Below are 17,982 nucleotides of genomic sequence, written 5' to 3'. Positions count from 1 at the left end.
CCCTCCCCCAAATGATGTTTGTATACTTCCCAATAACAAATACTACACATAAATAATGGGCAAATTCTATAACTTAACGCATTTTCGGTTTTATGGCTTCCTTATCTTATAGCGGACACGTGGTAGCACTGTTATTCACCTATTTAAAAAAGTGTACACACCAATTAGCCTAGAAACCAACTCTTGTTTTTATTTAAATGTTATTACTTCGTCATTAAATTAAATCTTAGCATCACTTCCAATACAATCAATCAATCAATTTATTTAAATAAATCGAACTTTTAAGGTCAATAAGTATTTTCAAAAAACACTTATAACTATTCTTTCCAAAAGCAAAACCAGCATTTTATATTTCCAAAGAACTTTCTTCCATATTTAAAAATGTCTCTTAGGAGCCTCCTGGCGTTGGGCCTTCTTATCACTCAAAAATCTTAACTGTGGATAATAAAACACACGTAATTGGGTTTTATTTAAGAAAAAGAGGGAACTAAAATTTTTACGAAAATTCTATAAATAAGTTATGGCACTTTGTGAAATTTCAGGGCTGCACGTTAAAAGTATATATTGTCCTGGGTTTTGTGAGTAGAAGCCACAAGAATCTTCTCTTTTGACCATACAACAATGAGAATCTTCTACTGTATTAAAGTAGTATTAATTTTACATTCAGAGCACGTTATCTCAATCCAAGTGATTGTAACGCTACCTTGTCTGCTCTCTTCCATTGAGCTTTTTTTATTTCATCCAAAAAAATATGTTCTCCTAGTGCATACAGTCGACAACCGGCGCTTTTCCTATGTAAAAAAAGAAAGCGAAATATAAAAAAAAATCAGTAAATTAACGAAAAACCAATAACTGTGAAAATACATATGGGTTAAAAAGGAATTTAAAAAAAGGAAATTTGCTGCAACACAAGGAATAATTAAAAAACCTTGTATATCACATTTGCAATAAATGTAAATTGACACAAATAGAAATGAGAAGTAAACACAGCAACATCGAATCAATATTTTGATCCCATCAAGAGAGAGTGTGAGGGATGAGAAGAGAATGTGAGTGCGAGAAGGCTGGCTGCCCCACAGTCACTTTTGACTCTTAAAAAAGGCACTACCACTTTCAATTTCAATTAAATGAGCCCCTTTTGAAGTTCTTATGACAACTCCCACCGCATGAAGCGTCTTGGTAAAATGAAAAGATAATTATAATACATTGCACCCATTTCGTTCTTTACTTAGGTAGCGCTATTGCGCTGTCTATGATAGGGCATTATTCTTGTATAGGTTTTGCCTCGCATCATTTCAAACTTCCCCTAGGAAAATACGGAGTTTTGTCAAACAAGTAGTCCAAGGAATATACAATCCTTGGTATCTTTGAGAATATTGAAAATGAGTTATCAGATGATGATTAAAATTTGACTTCGAATGCTATCTTGTATTTATGACATTTAAAGTTTCTTACCCATATGCACGAGGTGACATCAAGTAATGTCAAAATGTGCAAGTCCTTGTTTTCCCATTAAAACCCTTTAAGTTACTTTTCAATTAACAAACAAAAATATAGTTTCGATTCTTTAACCAAAATTTTTCTGTTTGTAATTTTCTTATTTATGTTAAATAGATATATAACAGTGACAGAACCGGAAACCCGACATTTCACATCTGCAATAAATGTAAATTGACACAAAAAGTAATGAGAAATAAACACGACAAAATACAAAAAAGAGAAAACTAGATTTAAAGGTAAAAGGGTAAGAGAAAAAAAAACAAAGAAAGAACTATGAATTGAATAATAAGCATATCTCTTTAGAAATCAACTATGAACAAATTGGACCATATCAATGAGAAGGAGTGGGTTTGGGTGGTGTTGAACTGAATCAAAGCAGACCATAAACATTTGGGATATAAAAAGGGTGAGTTAGCAATATCCCAGCAAATTCTGTGGGTATTAGGCTGAAACTTTCAGGACTACCAATATTGCTACTGCTTTTGCAACTACTACTACATCCACTGCTACTATTATTGCTACTATTAAACTAAATCAAAATGGTTAAAGTGGATGTAGACTATTAAAATAGACCATGGTGTCAAGATATCCCGGCGGGATATCTTAGGGTTGGAAAAGTGCATAAAGTATAAACTTCCACTGAAAGTTTAAATTGTTTCAAAACAAATTAGATGGCACTATGTGCATGCTGGTTGTCAATAAGCCATCTTAGCAATAGCTTAAGAACGACTAAGGTTATTGAGTTGAAACCTTCAGGGTTATTATTATTAATAACCAGTGCCTTCTAAAGACCAGAATATAATCTGCACTTTACTAAAAACAGAATACAATTTACATGTTTTTTCTTTTTTTTTAATTTAACAAATCCAAATTATTAGTAATTTCAGGAGTGAATATCAGCATATATATATATATATATATATATATATATATATATATATATATATATATATATATATATATATATATATATATATATATATATATATTAAACTGTCAATCCACATTAGTTTTTTTTTCGGTAATCTTGGTTATGATGGTGATTTTTTTTCTCTTTTTGATAATATGAGAAATAAAAACACATACCTCTAGATAAGGATTGTTTTCAGCAAAGTGAAAATTATATTCTGGTCTTTAGAAGGTACTGGGGGCGACAGCCCCACTCCTCTTAGTTTCTACTTGTTTTGAGTTTGACTCGGTTATTTATTTCTTTTCTGTTCGTTTCGGGTTTTGTTTAATCATTGATTTTGATTTACGGTAGCTTTACACTTGTAAAACTGTTTGACATTGTTTCTGCTCGTCTTTGGTTTAATAAAGCTCTTTACTTTTTTTTTGAAAAACTTGTTTTATTGAAAAAGTTTTAAGATCAGTTATCACAAAAAGATGTATAGAGAAAACGGAAATTACTAGAAACAAAACTTTAAAATTAAAAAAGTACCAACTTCAATTCCTCAAAGAGAATTTTTCCTTGCAGGTTCTTTTCACCTGACAAACAGCCTTCCATGATTTGATTCATTACTGAAGATAATTTCTGTTTTTCTTCTTCCATCTTCTTGTATCCAAATTTTTCAACCTTTTTGTCAAAAACCTCTCTTAATTTTGTGTACAGATAATTATCTGCTTTTAACCATCTCCTTAATTTATTTGTCTGGTCAACAGACAATTTTTGTATCTTATTTTTGGCTCGGCTATTTCGCTTCAGAAATACTAAATCCCTATAATCCCAGCACAAAAGGTGTTTTAATAACACTATGGATTCCTCCATTTTCTCGGTAACCATTACTAGATCAAAATTTTGTTCAACTTCGTCAACAAACTTTTTTACTTTCTCTTCATTATCAAAATCTTCTATAGGAAATCCTAAATCGAAGAGCATCTGATTTCTTCCAATTTTCTGGAGAAATCTATCATCTTTTCTTTTAAAGTCTTCATCCTCCAATTTGTCTAAAAACTCATACAAAGTCAATTCTCCATGGAATTTATATAAATTGTAATAGCCATAAAGAGATTCAAAGAGCTGTGCTGGCTCTCGAATTGTGGTTATAAAAGTGGGGTCTCCACCCAACGCTTGTTTTATTGTACTCTGGTGCCATCTTGTGTGCAGAGCCATAATATCGTAACCTAAATGGTGCCAAGGGGTCCCATTGACCAGCTCTAATGAGAATAACTCCGGGCTGCCAAGATAATTAGATCTCCCCAATGGTAAAATAACGTTAAGGTCCTTTGTATGCGCATGCCTGAATTCAAAAATGGAAAAAATTAGTAAGAATGTTAAAAAAATATTATAAAATATTATTAAAGCCTAAATAAAATGACATTCGAATCGTAAAAATTAAAAGAAGAATCTTGCATGGGTTTAACGTCTTAGTGATTTCAGTTGAGGGTAAACTAAGGTCTAGGATGAGCAATTGGTTTGAAGAGCAGGTGGGAAAAAAAAATAAGCAGGAAAAGGATGAAAGCTTGTAATTAAATAATTCCTGGGATTTTTTTAATTACTTTAAATGATAGAGAGTAATTATGCTTTAGCAGCAAAGCATTGCAAAAGCAGCTGACATGAAAGGAAAAATCAAATAATCAGGATATTTTTTCGGACGAAGGAAGATAAATTTTCAAAATTCACACTATATGGCTAACTTAATCAGGCACGTCAATTAGGGAGGGGGGAACTACAACCCCCACTCGAGTGTTTCTTGTCCCCCGCCCCAAATTTGTAAGGAAATCTTTTTTGGTATTTTCACTGAAAAACATCGTTTTTATATTTTTTCATTGATAAACCCCTTCTTTTTTGGAAAAATATCGGGAAAACAATGCAATTACACCCCCAGAATTGGAAAATGCAAACCCCGTCTCGCTCCCTAAATTCTGCAAATAGACACCCCTGAGATTGACACGACTAAACAAAAGCTAGCCTTTTTCGAACTGGGCGGGAAGAGATTCTAAGAAACGAGAAATGAAGATGAAACATTATGGGTGGGAGTAATGAGTGATGCTTTGAGTAGAATAGATTGGAAAAAGGCGTGCGCAACAATATTTGACTCAGGTGGCTACATGTCAGATTTTTCAGTAGTTGTAGATTTTAGCAGCCAAAATTAGATGGATAAGTGCTTTTTAAATAACGGGAATAGAAAAAAAAATCCCAGTTTCCTAACAATTCTTAATCTTATCTCGTTTCTTCTCTGTATGTTATTAAATAAATAAAAAAACTAGTTTTTAACTTAAAGTAAGGAGCGACATTAAAACTTAAAACGAACAGAAATTACTCCGTGTAAGAAAGGGGCTGTATTTTGAAAAATAAGGGGTAGGGAAGGAGGCCTAGTTGCCCTCCAATTTTTCGGTTACTTATAACGGCAACTAGAACTTTTAATTTTTAACGAACGTTTTTATTAGTAAAAAATATACATAACTGAAGAAGAAACTTAAGTAACAAACTTCTATATTCTTATATTTTTATTATATATATGAGGGGGTTTGTCCCCTCGTTAATACCTCGCTCTTTACACTAAAGCTTAAGTTCTGAAAGGCCGTAGAATAAACAGTTGAAATTACTAAAAATGCTTTAGCATAAAGAGCGAGGTATTTAGGAGAAGAAGCCCTCATTTGCGTAATAATCTTTATTTTCTTAAGTTTTAATGCTACTTCTTACTCTGAATTGAAAAAAACTTTTTCATGTTTAATTTTTCATTGTTTTTTTTATAGTAATGCTAGAAATCCTGCGCCCTTTTCATTGAATTTCTCTTTCCCCATGACATATTCCTCCAAGGATAGATCCTCCCACATAGCCCCCTCCCCTCAATCCCCCTCCCCCAAACCAAAAAAAATCCCCCTGAAAAAGTCTGTACACTTCCCAATAGCCATTACTGTACATAAACACTGGTCAAAGTTTGTAAATTGCAGCCCCTCCCCCTGGGACTTTGGGGGTATAAGTCATCCCCAAAGACATAGTTATTATGGTTTTAGACTATGCTGAACAAAATGACTATCTCAAAATTTTGTTCCGTTGACTTTGGGAAAAAAGAGCGTGGGAGGGAGCCTAGGTGCCCTCCAATTTTTTTGTCCACTTAAAAAGGGCACTAGAACTTTTCATTTCCGTTAGAATGAGCCCTCTTGCGACATTCTAGTACCACTTGGTCGATACGATGACCCCTGGAAAAAAAACCAAAAAAAAAAACCAGATAAACACGCACCCGAGATCTGTCTTCTGGCAAAAAAATACGAAATTCCACAGATAGAAGCTTTGTAGATAGGAGCTTGAAATTTTCGCAATAGGGTTCTCTGATACATTCTATGACTTTTAGGGGGTGTTTCTTTCTGTTTTCCAAAAAAAAGGCAAATTTTTCTCAGGCTCATAACTTTTGATTACAAAGAATAAATTTGATGAAACTTATATACTTAAAATCAGCATGAAAATTCGATTCTTTTGATGTATCTTTTAGTATCAAAATTCTGTTTTTTAGAGTTTCGTTTACTATTGAGCCGGGTCGCTCCTTACTACAGTTCGTTACCACGAACTGATTGATTCCACCACAGCAACTATTCGTTGCTTGTTTGATATTTAGGACAAGGAGGGGGGGGGTATTATTTTTTATATTTTAGAACAAGTGCTTGCTTACAGTTTTTACTTTTCTTCTAATATTAAATCGCTTATGAACTAGGGAAGTGCTAGGGAAGAAAAATCGAAAAAATAATGGTATTTAGGAATATCAATAGGGACTGAGTCTAATTGAGGAGAGCATTTAAAAGTCAATAAGCCGAATAATGAATTTGCAGGACTATTTCCTTGTCATTTTCCCGGCTGCTTTTTTGATGGCTTAGCAATTCCACACTGTACAGTCAGCCCCACATGTACTTCATCCTTCGTGCTTCTTCAATAGGTCTTTCTGCCATGCTCTACCAAAGGTCATAGAATGCCAGAAGATATTAGTTTTTCCTAAAATGTCTCAGAGAAGATTGAAGTACTCTCGAAGTCGGTAGGTCATATATCTTACTCCATTTTTTTGGTTGCAAGATAGTTCAAAATTGGTAAAAAAAAAAAATGACATCTGTATAACATAAAAATTCACAAGCCTTTTGATTTTTGTAGTATATCTGAAAAATCGGCAAAGATGCAAGCCCCTTTATATATAGGGCCTCCACAGCATTGCTATCAAACAGAAAAGGTGGGACGGAAGAATTTTCTTATGATTTCCCACCAAAGATCTATTAATGTGTGTGTGTGTGGGGGGGGGGTCATACCCCTCCCTTTCAAAAAATAAACAGAGCTGTTCTGCAGACTTTAGTTATAAGTATGTAAAAAAAAAAAAATCCCAAATCGCTCTTCTTTGGATTGGATGCAGTTTAATTATGAGTTGTGTTTACTTCAAATTTTATGAATCGGTTAATCAAACCAAAAGGGCTGACATAATTATTGCAGCCATCTCCCCCCCCCCCGATCCTTGGCCCACCAGTTCTTAGGGCACAGCGATTGACAAGATTTTATTTATTCATTGCGACTCTTGAGATCCAGCTTATGTCTGCAGTCTACTTCATCTGGATAGCTATCATTCATTTAAAGCTGAAGCAGGTTTGTCTTAAGTTTCTTATTAGAAATTTTAGAAAATTTAGAAAGAAATTTTATTTTAAGTTTGTCTTAGTTTCTATTTACTTAAATTTGCTTTTATAGAATGTGTTTTTCATGAAATCAACTTTTATTTGATAAATCTGTGCTTGCTAATCAAGGCTTAGATACTTGACTAGCAAGTATCTATTTTTAGTACATTAGATCTATTTTAGATATTAGTATTTTAGATCTTCATTCTAGATACGCGAATATATTGATGGCACATTTTACTGTGTTTTTACCACTTTTAACTTAAATGTAATGTTAATTGAAATAAAGTTGTTGTAATCAAATCGCAATCGCTTGAAAGAAATTACAGGAATAAATACTTTGAATGTACTTTAAAATGGTAATTATAGCTATTGAATTGACTATTTGAGTGCTCCACAATTATACATTCCTGGAACTAAGATCATATCCTCAATTTGCTACTATAGACTTTAGCCTAGTAGTCAAATCAAGCAAAGCCTTTTTTTAAAGAATATATTTTTTTTTAAATAAGGAAACTAATTTATTGCATACCTAATATATTACAATCTTAAACTAACATCCCTTGGAAAACCTGAGAGCAAAATGGTCTCGGTTTCGTCCCTTGTCTGAGACTTGTTGGAATTAGAGATCATAATACAAGTCTCTACGTTTTGTACTTGGGTCGTCCCTGCTAAAGTTCTACTAGCAGCACCTCTACGTTTACCTTACTAGTAATAGTTATAATCAGTGTGTTTGAGAAATGTTTTATTAATCCGAAAAAAACTGACAGGTGGGCAAACATTAAATTTAGGATTTTTATTTACTAAAACGCTACGATGTAGGCTATGGCATTCCTTTTGGGTCAAAATTGAATTAAAAGAATCCGAGAATGCACAAAATGTCACTGAGGTTGTTATTGAATGCCCAGAAACTGTCTAGATTATGCTATATGGAGCTGATATTTCTACAAAAACTGGTCCCTCAAAAATACCGAAATGTTTCCTACGCCAAAAATTTTGCACCCGAGATTGCACAAATTGGAGCCAAGATTGCTGGAATTGTCACCGAGAATTTCAAGAAATGTGACCGATGTTGCACAAGGTGGGCGTGAGATTGGACCCACTTTTACATACTCTCCCTAAAATCTCGTTGTTTATGACATTGCTTATATTTTTCGCATAATTTGAGTAATTTTCAATCCCTTCCTCCCTGTATATACACTCTAAGGCACGTGATTGTTGCTTAAGATTAATCTTGAAAAGCTGTCATTCAACACTGACCCCCCTTCCCCCAAAAAAGAATAAAATAAATAAGAAGACTTGCAAAAACAAGGTGGCTTAGCAAGACAATTTATGTCTTAGTTTCAACCAATCAAGCAGCTTATGGTAACTATATATATATATATATATATATATATATATATATATATATATATATATATATATATATATATATAGTACCGGGCGCCCAGTGGCTTTACCACCAGATCTCGGCACGCGGCAAGCCTCTATATATGGATTCTTATCACCACTTGTCTTCTAAACGCAAGCGTGAGCCTCTTCTTTTATGTCAGAACGCCACCACAGGCTCGTTAAAACAACCCTGGGAAAAATCTGAAATATCCACGTGTCTTTGCTGTTCATTTTCATTTTTGACACGTTTTTGGATTTCGATTATTTCAGACACTTAAGCAATGGCCTTTGCTTTTAGCTGCCCGTGTTAGTGTTCTGGCAACTGATGGTCCAGGGTGTTGATTTTCACATCTTATCACAATTTTGATAGTTTAGACATTGGTTCCACAGAACCACCATTTACAGTACCTGCAACTGCACATTTTCGTTTTTTGGACCTTCCTACGGATGTTATAATTGATAAATAACTGACAAAATTTGAAAACTCAGCTATCAAACACTTCGTGGTAACGAACTGTAGTAAGGAGTGACCCGGCTCAATAGTAACCAAAACTCTAAAAAATGAAATTTCTATACCAATAGCTACATCAAAAGAATCGCATTTTATTGCTGATTTTAAATATATAAGTTTTGTCAAGTTTAATATTACCCATCAAAAGTTAAGAGCCTTAGAAAATTTGCCTTATTTTGAAAAATAGGGAATACAACCCCTAAAAGTCATAGAATCTTAACGAAAATCACATAATCAGATTCAGCATATCAGAGAACCCTATTGTTGAAGTTTTAAGCTCCTATCTACAAAAGTGTGGAATTTTATATTTTTGCCAGAAGGCAGATCACGGATGCGTGTTCATTTGTTTGTTTGTTCTTTGTTTTTTTTCCAGGGGTGATCGTATCAACCCAGTGGTTCTAGAATCTTGCGAGAGGGCTCATTCTAACGGAAATGAAAAGTTCTAGTGCCCATTTTAAGTGCCCAAAAAATTGGAGTGCATCTAGGCCCCCTCCCACGCTAATTATTTTCCCAAAGTCCCCGGATCAAAATTCTGAGATAGCCATTTTATTCAGCGTAGTCAAAAATTCTCCCCCACAGTTCCCGTGGGAGGGGCCACAAGTTACAAACTTTGACCAGTTCTTACATATAGCAATGGTTATTTGGAAGTGTACAGACGTTTTCTGGGGGATTTTTAGGTTGGGGGGGGGTTGAGAAGAGGCGTATATGTTGGGAGAATTTTCCTTGGAGGAATTTGTCATGGGGGAAGAAAAGTTTCATGAAGAGAGCGCAGGATTTTCTAGCATTATTTAAAAATAAAAAATGAAAAAATAAATATGAAAAAGTTTTTCCAACTAAAAGTAAGGAGAAGCATTAAAACTTAAAACAAACAGAAATTATTACGCATATGATGGGCTCACCTCCACCGAATACCTCGCTCTTTACGCTAAAGCATTTTAGTAATTTCAACTATTTATTCTATGGCTTTTGTGATTCAGGGGTCATTCTTAAGAAATTGGGACACAATTTAAGCTTTAGTGTAAAGAGCGAGGTACTGACGAGGAGGTGAACCCCTTCATATACGTAATAAAAACATGAGAATACAGAAGTTCGTTACGTAAGCTAATTTGTAAGTTAAGTATATCTTTTACTAATAAAAACATTCGTAAAAAATTGAGTTCTAGTTGCTCTTTTAAGCAACCAAAAAATCGGAGGACAACTAGGCCTCCTCCCCACTCCTTTTTTTCTCAAAATCATTCCATCAAAACTATGAGAAAGCCAATTAGCCAAAAAAATAAATATGCAAATTCCGTTTTAATTATTCATCTGCGGAGAGCCAAAATCCAAACATGCATTGATACAAAAACGTTCAGAAATTAAATAGAAAAAGCAAGTTTCTTTAACGGAAAGTAAGTTTTTTTTAACGGAGCAACATCAAAACTTAAAACGAACACAAATTACTTCGTCAGTGAAAGGGGCTGCTTCCTCATTAGCGCCCCGCTCTTTACGCTAAAGTTTTTTACTGTTTTAAAAAGTAGAGTTAAGAGACAGAGTCAAACTTTAGCGTAAAGAGAGGGGCGTTGATGAGGAAGCAGCCCCTTTCATTGACGATATATATATATATATATATATATATATATATATATATATATATATATATATATATATATATATATATATATATATATATATATATACAACAGAATTAGAAGCTAACCTGAGAAAAATATTTTGAACAGTTGTGCTGGCACATTTGTGCATTTTCAAAAATCCTATTTTTCGTTTTGGTTCACAAGTCTGCTTTGTAACAGTAGCAACTGGCATAACTTTCCTGGAAGAAAACACATATTACTACTATTTCAAGTGCCTCTAGAATTCCTGATAGTCTCTTATAGCCTACTCAAATAACCCAAATGAGTTGGAATGGGAGACAGATACGCATTACAAAATCATTAATTTGATCAAATACTTAGAATCTTGCTCAGAATCCGATGGATGAATAAATCGAATCACCAGCTTTACTGTAAAGCTATCCTTTATTCATCCGTAAAGTCGAGTTGCCCCGTTAAGAATTCCTTATTGCCAAAAAATTAATCTAAAACTGATTGATTACATTTATTCATTTTGCCATCCACCAAAATTTTATTAAGACCCTAAATATTTGACCAAATAATTGGTTTATAACGCTGCCATTGTATAAATATGTAAAAATATTTCTTTGAATGTAAGTGGCCTGGAGTTTCATTTTCTCACTCAACATAGTTAGATTTCTGGGACTATGTTTATGTTCAAGCCCCTTAGAAGGTTAAGTGACGCACTGGTATATGCTTAAGCAATACAGGGTTTTGCATTGTAATGTTGAGGTACCAGTAAATACAAAACAAACATTATATACAGCAGGTAACTTTAACAGCCTTCCGTCTTACCTTCTTCTTTTCTAAAATATGAGATGACCTGTTTCAATTTTCTTTTACTAAAACAACAACAAGAAGCAATTTACGTTTATTTCAAGGGAATCTCCCTCTATTTTAGCAAATATCTTGTGCGTTTTTAAGCCTTTGGATGGGACTAAAGCCCCTACCGTCCATCTCAAATAAGGTCCATGTGCTCCATGAGCTTTACTTTTAGTCAATCTTATTTAGCATGTTTATTTTTCACATATACCAAATCCATAGGTTGGGTCTCGTGATTCTGCCTTCAAAAAACTCCCCCTCAAAAAATTCCCACTTCACAAAATTCCCCCTGAAAATTTTCTGCGGAAAATTGACCCTGTGAAGAATCCCTCCCAAGGAAAATTCACCCTTGAAATTCTTCCCCTGTTTGAAATTCCTCTATCCAAATCTTCCCCATTGAGAAATCCTCCCAATATGTAAAATTGAGAAGCCAAAGGGAATCTAAGACAAAAAAAAAATTAAGAAAAGAAGGGATTATTGAACATTCAGTCTTAATTCAAAAAAAAAAAAAAATCCAGGATATGTGGTGTAGAATCAAGCATGTCGTGATAGCGAGCTATATCTAAGGACCAAGTCGAGGCAATAGTAAAAATATCTAAAAAAAGAAATTTTGATAGCACTTAATGCTTCAAAAGAAGCAATTTTCAATGGTGATCCCAAATACATAAAGTTAATTAACTGATAAATATCAAACGTTACGAGTCTGAAAAAGTTTGCCTTGTTTCGGGGAAACATCCCCAGAAAAGGCACGTAAAATAGATAGTGATAAAGATGAATTATTAAATCTTAAAAACGAGTAAAATTAAAGTTAATGCTCAAGTCAAACTTAAAATGAACATAAGTTTCTACATACAGGAGCTTGGCGAGCGTCTCCCTCCGTTCCTACCCGTAACATTTTCAAGTCTATTGTGTTATTTGCGTTTTATTGAAAACTAATTGTATTTTTAACACTGAGCTTCAATATTTTAAAATAAAAATAGTTGAAACAACTAATTAATGTTTGAAATATTGAAATATTTAAACATTTAATAAATTATGTTTATATTATATATAAAAAATAAATTATGTTTAATTTAGTCAATATAAACTAAATTAAACAGCCAAAGTAATCAAGATAATTGGAAAGAACTAATGAAAATGTAATGAATGCTTAATATTAATATATAATGTAATTAGTTCCTGGTAATATCAGTAATTAAATTTCAAATAACGATAATTTTTCATTTTTCAATATTATAATTATAAGACTTTAGTTTGAAATATATCTTTTTTTCAGCAAAGCACTAATGACACAATAGAATGTAGAAAATTTATGATTAGGAGAGAAGGAAGGGGCAGTAGTCAAAATTCTGTGTGTAGTATTTTGTGTTTATTTTTAGTTGGACGGAAGTATTCATTTTAACTTTAGTGGTTTTAGGACATAATAAAATATCTTTATAATAAAGTTTATCTATTACCCACTTACATAAAAAAGGTAAATAGTGGAATGAGGAATTTAAGAAAGTTTATCTATTACCCACTTACATAAAAAAGGTAAATAGTGGAATGAGGAATTTAAGAAACAAACAAGAAAAAAAAGTGATACAAAAACGGAAATCAACAATAATATTAAATACTTGCATTAATAATTAATCACTTAAACAACAATAGCATTAAATGATAAAATTAATAAAACGAACAGATTTCACCGTGGTAAGGCGAAAAACGCCGATACTTTCTTTTCGAAAGCTTTTAGTGTAAACCAGTCAGCTTTTCAGTAGTATTGTAAAATAGAACTTATTTACTTTCCTCTATTCCTCTACCAAAGAGGAGAAAGAAGAAACAGAAGCAGATATAAGACACTCTAACATAACAAAGATACTTTTTCCTAAAAATGAGGTAAAGCCCAGAAAGGTAAAGAACAGAATATTCGGCAAAATAGATTGACAAAGACGAATAGCACTCGCTGAAAGAGTAGCGCATTTATAAGCCCTCCAGAGATTATTTTTTATTCTCCAGCTTTTGAGAAGTCCAGATGTCATCCATGGGTTAGAGGGACAATTCTTTTAGACCCGCGATTAGAACGTGGTACTTTACAAATGCTAAGAATAGCCTCTTTTATGGTTCCATAAAAGGACTCAAATAAACAAGAAAAATCCTTACCATTATCAAACAAGCTCCACGAATTTTCCGCCAATTTAGACCCAAGAAGAGATAACTCTTTCTCACCAAACCTAATAGAATAGGAATCAAACACTTGAACCCGGTTATCCTTTCCCTGTTTAAAGGTGAATTGAGAACATATTGGAAAATGATCGGAGATATCACTAACTAAAATTGAGTTTTCCTTCAAGCTAAACGTAGAGAAGATAGTGTCAATCAAAGAAGATGTAACATTAGTTACTCGTGTGGGGGTGGATGTAGTTGGTAGAGTTCTTTTGGCGAGAATGGTTGAAAGAAATCAACTGAAGCCGAAGAAATTGAATCCATCAAATTTATATTGAAGTCACCCGTTATGATTAAATGACACGGCGTTTCAGTATTATATCTAATATTTCCTCAGGATTCCAAAGAAACAACGATACCGCAACACTATGAGAACAATAAATATTATGCAAACTATGCAAATTTGCAAATTACTAGCAAGCAATTATGCAAATTACTAGACATATACGTGGCAACACCTCCTTTAGCCATCTTGCAGCGGTTTATATGTTGCATTTTGTAGCCATGGATATCCGATTGCATTTCATTGCCTGAATCCAAAAATGCCTCGCATAAACCAACAACATCAGGCTGTCCATCCGAAACAATTTGTCTTAAATTATCTATGATGAGGAGAGACCCTGAATGTTAAGCTGAACTGTAGTTAGATTATAAATTCCTTTGGTAACCTCCTCTCTCCCAAATCCAAAACATATTCACCAGATGAAGAAAAAAGAAATCTTTACTTAGATCTATTACAAAAGAAAACCTGTCAAACGATTACAAACAGATAAATAATTCATAACACAGCAGGTATAACCGGGTGAACCATGAACATGGAAAGGAAAAAAATAAAAGAAAATAGATATATTTAATATTCTTAACCGTTTCTAATGTACTGTAGACGCGTTTCCTGATAACCAGGAAACACAGTGTGTCTTTTGATTTGGTTCAACATACCTTTCTATATTCCATGAAGTTTCATCTTAACACCCTTTCCCTTTTCGGACACCCAGGATCAAATATTTTCCCCTTTCCCAATGATAAATCCTGCATGTAAAAAATGGATTAAATGCAAAATTTACATTTCTTTCCCCGAGGACTGATAGGGGCAAGTCCTTATCCATGGGGTGGGTTATGGGGTTTGAACCCCCCAAATGTTTGTCCTATTCGGAAAAACGTAGCAAAAATGAATATAAATAAATTGTTGATACGTTTTTAATTTTTGTGACCCCCCCCCCGGAAGAAATTCTCTTTATAAGAGAACCCCCCCCCCCAAAAAAAAAAAAAATCCTTAATACGGCCCTTGATGGAGGTATGGTATTTCCGGCGGCATAATTGCTAGATCTGTTGATTATTTTGAACAAAATGGCTTTTCAAAATTTATATGAGTTTTAATCAAGGGGTATCTGAATAAGGCAGTTGGAGGTGGGTGCCCTATGACCACTCTTCGGAATCCTCCTCGACATGCCCGGAAAGCTTCAACTCAATACCCTCAGCCGTTCCTTATGTATTGCAACCATCCTGCATAAAATGTTTTTCGATTTTGCCCGACATCCCTCTCAACTTTTCCTGAAAGTTTCACCGTAATAGCCTAAGCAGTTTTGGAGACCCAGGATCAAAAAGGCCCCTTTTTGCCAAAAACAAATCTTAAATGTAAATATTGAACAACTTGCAATTCTTACAGCTCTTGCCCTAGTGGTTGTAGGGGGTTATGTCATCCTCAGAGGCATTGTTATTTGACCTTTATACGAAGATGGTAAAAACAAGATGATTATTTCAAAAGTCGTCAAATTTTTTAGGGGGGAGGGGTCAATTAAAATTCTCTCTAAGGATGACATAACAGGGAATGACCTCTCTACTGGAATATTTATTAGACATTTTTAAAATTTTGAACAAAATAGATTTTTAAAAAGTTTGATAAGTATTGAAAGGGGAGAATCTAAAAAGGGCGAGGGGGCTGGTGCACCCTCGATTACTTTTCAACACCCCGCTCAACATTCCCTAAAATATTTGACTTAATTCTCTCAACCGTTCCTTAGATATTATTGATAAGCCCTTTCGTTTGATACGATCACTTATTGGAGAAAAACTGTCAAATAAATGCACATTAATCTTTTTGGAAAAAATTTGGTTTTTTGTACATATGAATTTACTCCTCCTTAGTCCTTACTTCTTACGACTTTACTCCTCCGTTAATTCTTTCTTTGGCTGTTTTCCATTCCCCTTGTTTTCTAAACTCTTCAAATATTTCTCAGCTAATAACTTTTGACGGGTAGCTTTAATCTAACTGGATTTTACATATATGGCATAAGGTTAAAAATAAAATTTTTGGTTGGCTATCACCCCAAACAGTTTGATTTTAGCTAATCATTGTAAAAAAAAAAAAAAATAATTTAAGAGTTCTTAAAACTAAACAGTGGAGCTGTAATATTTTTAAGCTCTACTCAGGAATCTCCGAACAAACTGCAAGAAAGTCATTTTTAAATAATTCATACTTAACATATAATATGTTTAATGCTCTTTACCTATATCAAGGGAATGTCCACTCCCCACCTCCTGATACGCCTCTTGGAGCACCCTTTGTACGGCCCCGAATTTACTCCTCCGTTAATTCTTTCTTTGGATGTTTCCCCTCCCCTTGTTTTCTAAACTCTTCAAATTTTTCTCAGCTAATAACTTTTGGTGGGTAGCTTTAATCTAACTGGATAGTGAACCTCGAAACATGAGTTTGTACAGTTGCTGCACGCCTTGCCTTCTCGAGCCAAGTGACATACTTCTGCCAGGATTGTCATGCAGCACATGGTGCAAACAGTTTTCGAAATTGTTCAAACCCTGGATCCCTACTCTGTTGGCCCGCATAGTCTGAGTCCCTGGATGTATTGAAAATCGGTATCCCTAAATCAACTTCCCCATTTTCTTTTTTCAGTATTTTAGGTGGTAGGGATAAAGGAGCATACGAATTGTTTTGCAACAACTTTTTTTTAAATATTCTTTATCAACATAAATTTAATACCGAACTTTTTAATCCTTTCTGCATTCTGGTATGTATCGAGAAATATACTACGCTATAAATACTGGATTTTGTATCATGTCTCTTGGATGGGGGACGAGGAAACATATGTATTTTTGTTTGCCAAAGAAACTGACCTTGCATTATTAACTAAAGGAGAATTTTCATTTCCAACCCTATCATGAAGCTTCCACTGAAAGACTGTAACAAAACCAATAATCCATGATATTGACAGAAGAATAAAAGAAATCCTTTTCGTCATAATGGATCTTGCACACTGTTCAAATCCATCTTTGACTCACATTATATTCTTGCAACGTGGCACAACCAAAATTTGTATAGTTTCACAAAATTTCATGGCATAATTGGCTTACTAAACAAAATTACATTTGGTGTTCTTTTCACCGATATTGTCGACTGATATTTATCCGTTCGTTCAATCAGAAGGTATTTGGTGAAGAACGATAAGAAAGGAGTGGCTCTTGCTAGTAGTAGCCGAAAATCCTAGAAAATGAATTTGGTAACAATATATACCTCAAAAAGAATTGCTTTTTTACAGTGACTTTAAATATCTAAAATTTGTAAAGTTTATAGTCACCCGTCAAAACTACGAGCATGAAAAAATTTGCTTGTTTTTGAAGAAAGGTAGGGAACACTCCCGAAAAGGCGAGTCAGCTTCACAAAATTAAATCATCCTCTGCAGCGCATCAGATAACTCTATTGCAGAAGATTCAAACCCAGTATCCTAAAAAATTTGACATTTCGTGGATAAAAATCTGATCGTGGATATGCGCTTTTTTATCTGTTTTCTCCAGTTTGGTTGTATCGTAAAAATGGTCCTAGAACATCAAAACATGCTTACTAGAACGGAAAAAGAAAGTTCTAGTGCCCTTTTCAAGTAACCGAACAGATTTGTAGCAGTAAAGTGGCGTTTTCTGCCATTTTGGGCCCCAAACACATAATTAAGAGGGCTAAAAGCTATCAAATAAAAATTCTAATAGTCAAATGATTTACCAGTAAAAAAATATATTGAGCTTCCCAGTTTTAGAAGTAGTAGTGGCCATGCGGTGGCACATTTGCTACCAAAGATACACATTCGTACAAAGTAAATGGTTGATATTATCATAGACATTTCATTTAAACCTTCGTTTGACTAAACTGATACATTTTAGGTTGGATAAATTTTATAGTCTACAGTGCTGCATAATTACCCATCAGCTATCAAACAGTTCGTGGTAACGAACTGTAGTAAGGAGCGACCCGGCTCAATAGTAACCAAAACTCTAAAAATGGAATTTTGATACTAATACCCACATCAAAAGAATCGCATTTTAATGCTGATTTTGAATATATAAGTTTCATCA

At 33.9% G+C, this 17,982-nt stretch overlaps 1 protein-coding gene across 1 annotated transcript; it reads right to left on the bottom strand.

Moving 5' to 3' along the window:
* Positions 1 to 242: 242 nt before the first annotated feature.
* LOC136030401 (galactosylceramide sulfotransferase-like) lies at positions 243 to 16,899 on the bottom strand. The gene is made up of 4 exons (XM_065709346.1): positions 16,756 to 16,899; positions 10,686 to 10,799; positions 2,943 to 3,737; positions 243 to 791 (listed from the first exon to the last, which is right to left on the bottom strand). The coding sequence occupies exons 1-4, from the start codon at positions 16,878 to 16,880 to the stop codon at positions 674 to 676; spliced, it is 1,152 nt and encodes a 383-aa protein (XP_065565418.1). The 5' UTR covers positions 16,881 to 16,899; the 3' UTR covers positions 243 to 673.
* Positions 16,900 to 17,982: the final 1,083 nt, after the last annotated feature.

The sequence above is a fragment of the Artemia franciscana genome, chromosome 8 (genome assembly GCF_032884065.1).
Source record: "Artemia franciscana chromosome 8, ASM3288406v1, whole genome shotgun sequence".
In the NCBI taxonomy this organism is placed as follows: domain Eukaryota; kingdom Metazoa; phylum Arthropoda; class Branchiopoda; order Anostraca; family Artemiidae; genus Artemia; species Artemia franciscana.
The sequence above is the reverse complement of the archived record's forward strand: the minus strand, read 5'-3'. Positions and strand labels throughout refer to the sequence as shown.

Coding starts and splice junctions, on each gene's coding strand:
- LOC136030401 (XM_065709346.1), bottom strand. CDS start 16,880: ATGACGAAAAGGATTTCTTTTATTCTTCTGTCAATATCATGGATTATT. Junction 3,738..10,685: donor GTTCAAAATATTTTTCTCAG/GTTAGCTTCTAA, acceptor TTTTGAATTCAG/GCATGCGCATACAAAGGACC. Junction 792..2,942: donor ATTCTCTTTGAGGAATTGAA/GTTGGTACTTTT, acceptor TTTTTTACATAG/GAAAAGCGCCGGTTGTCGAC.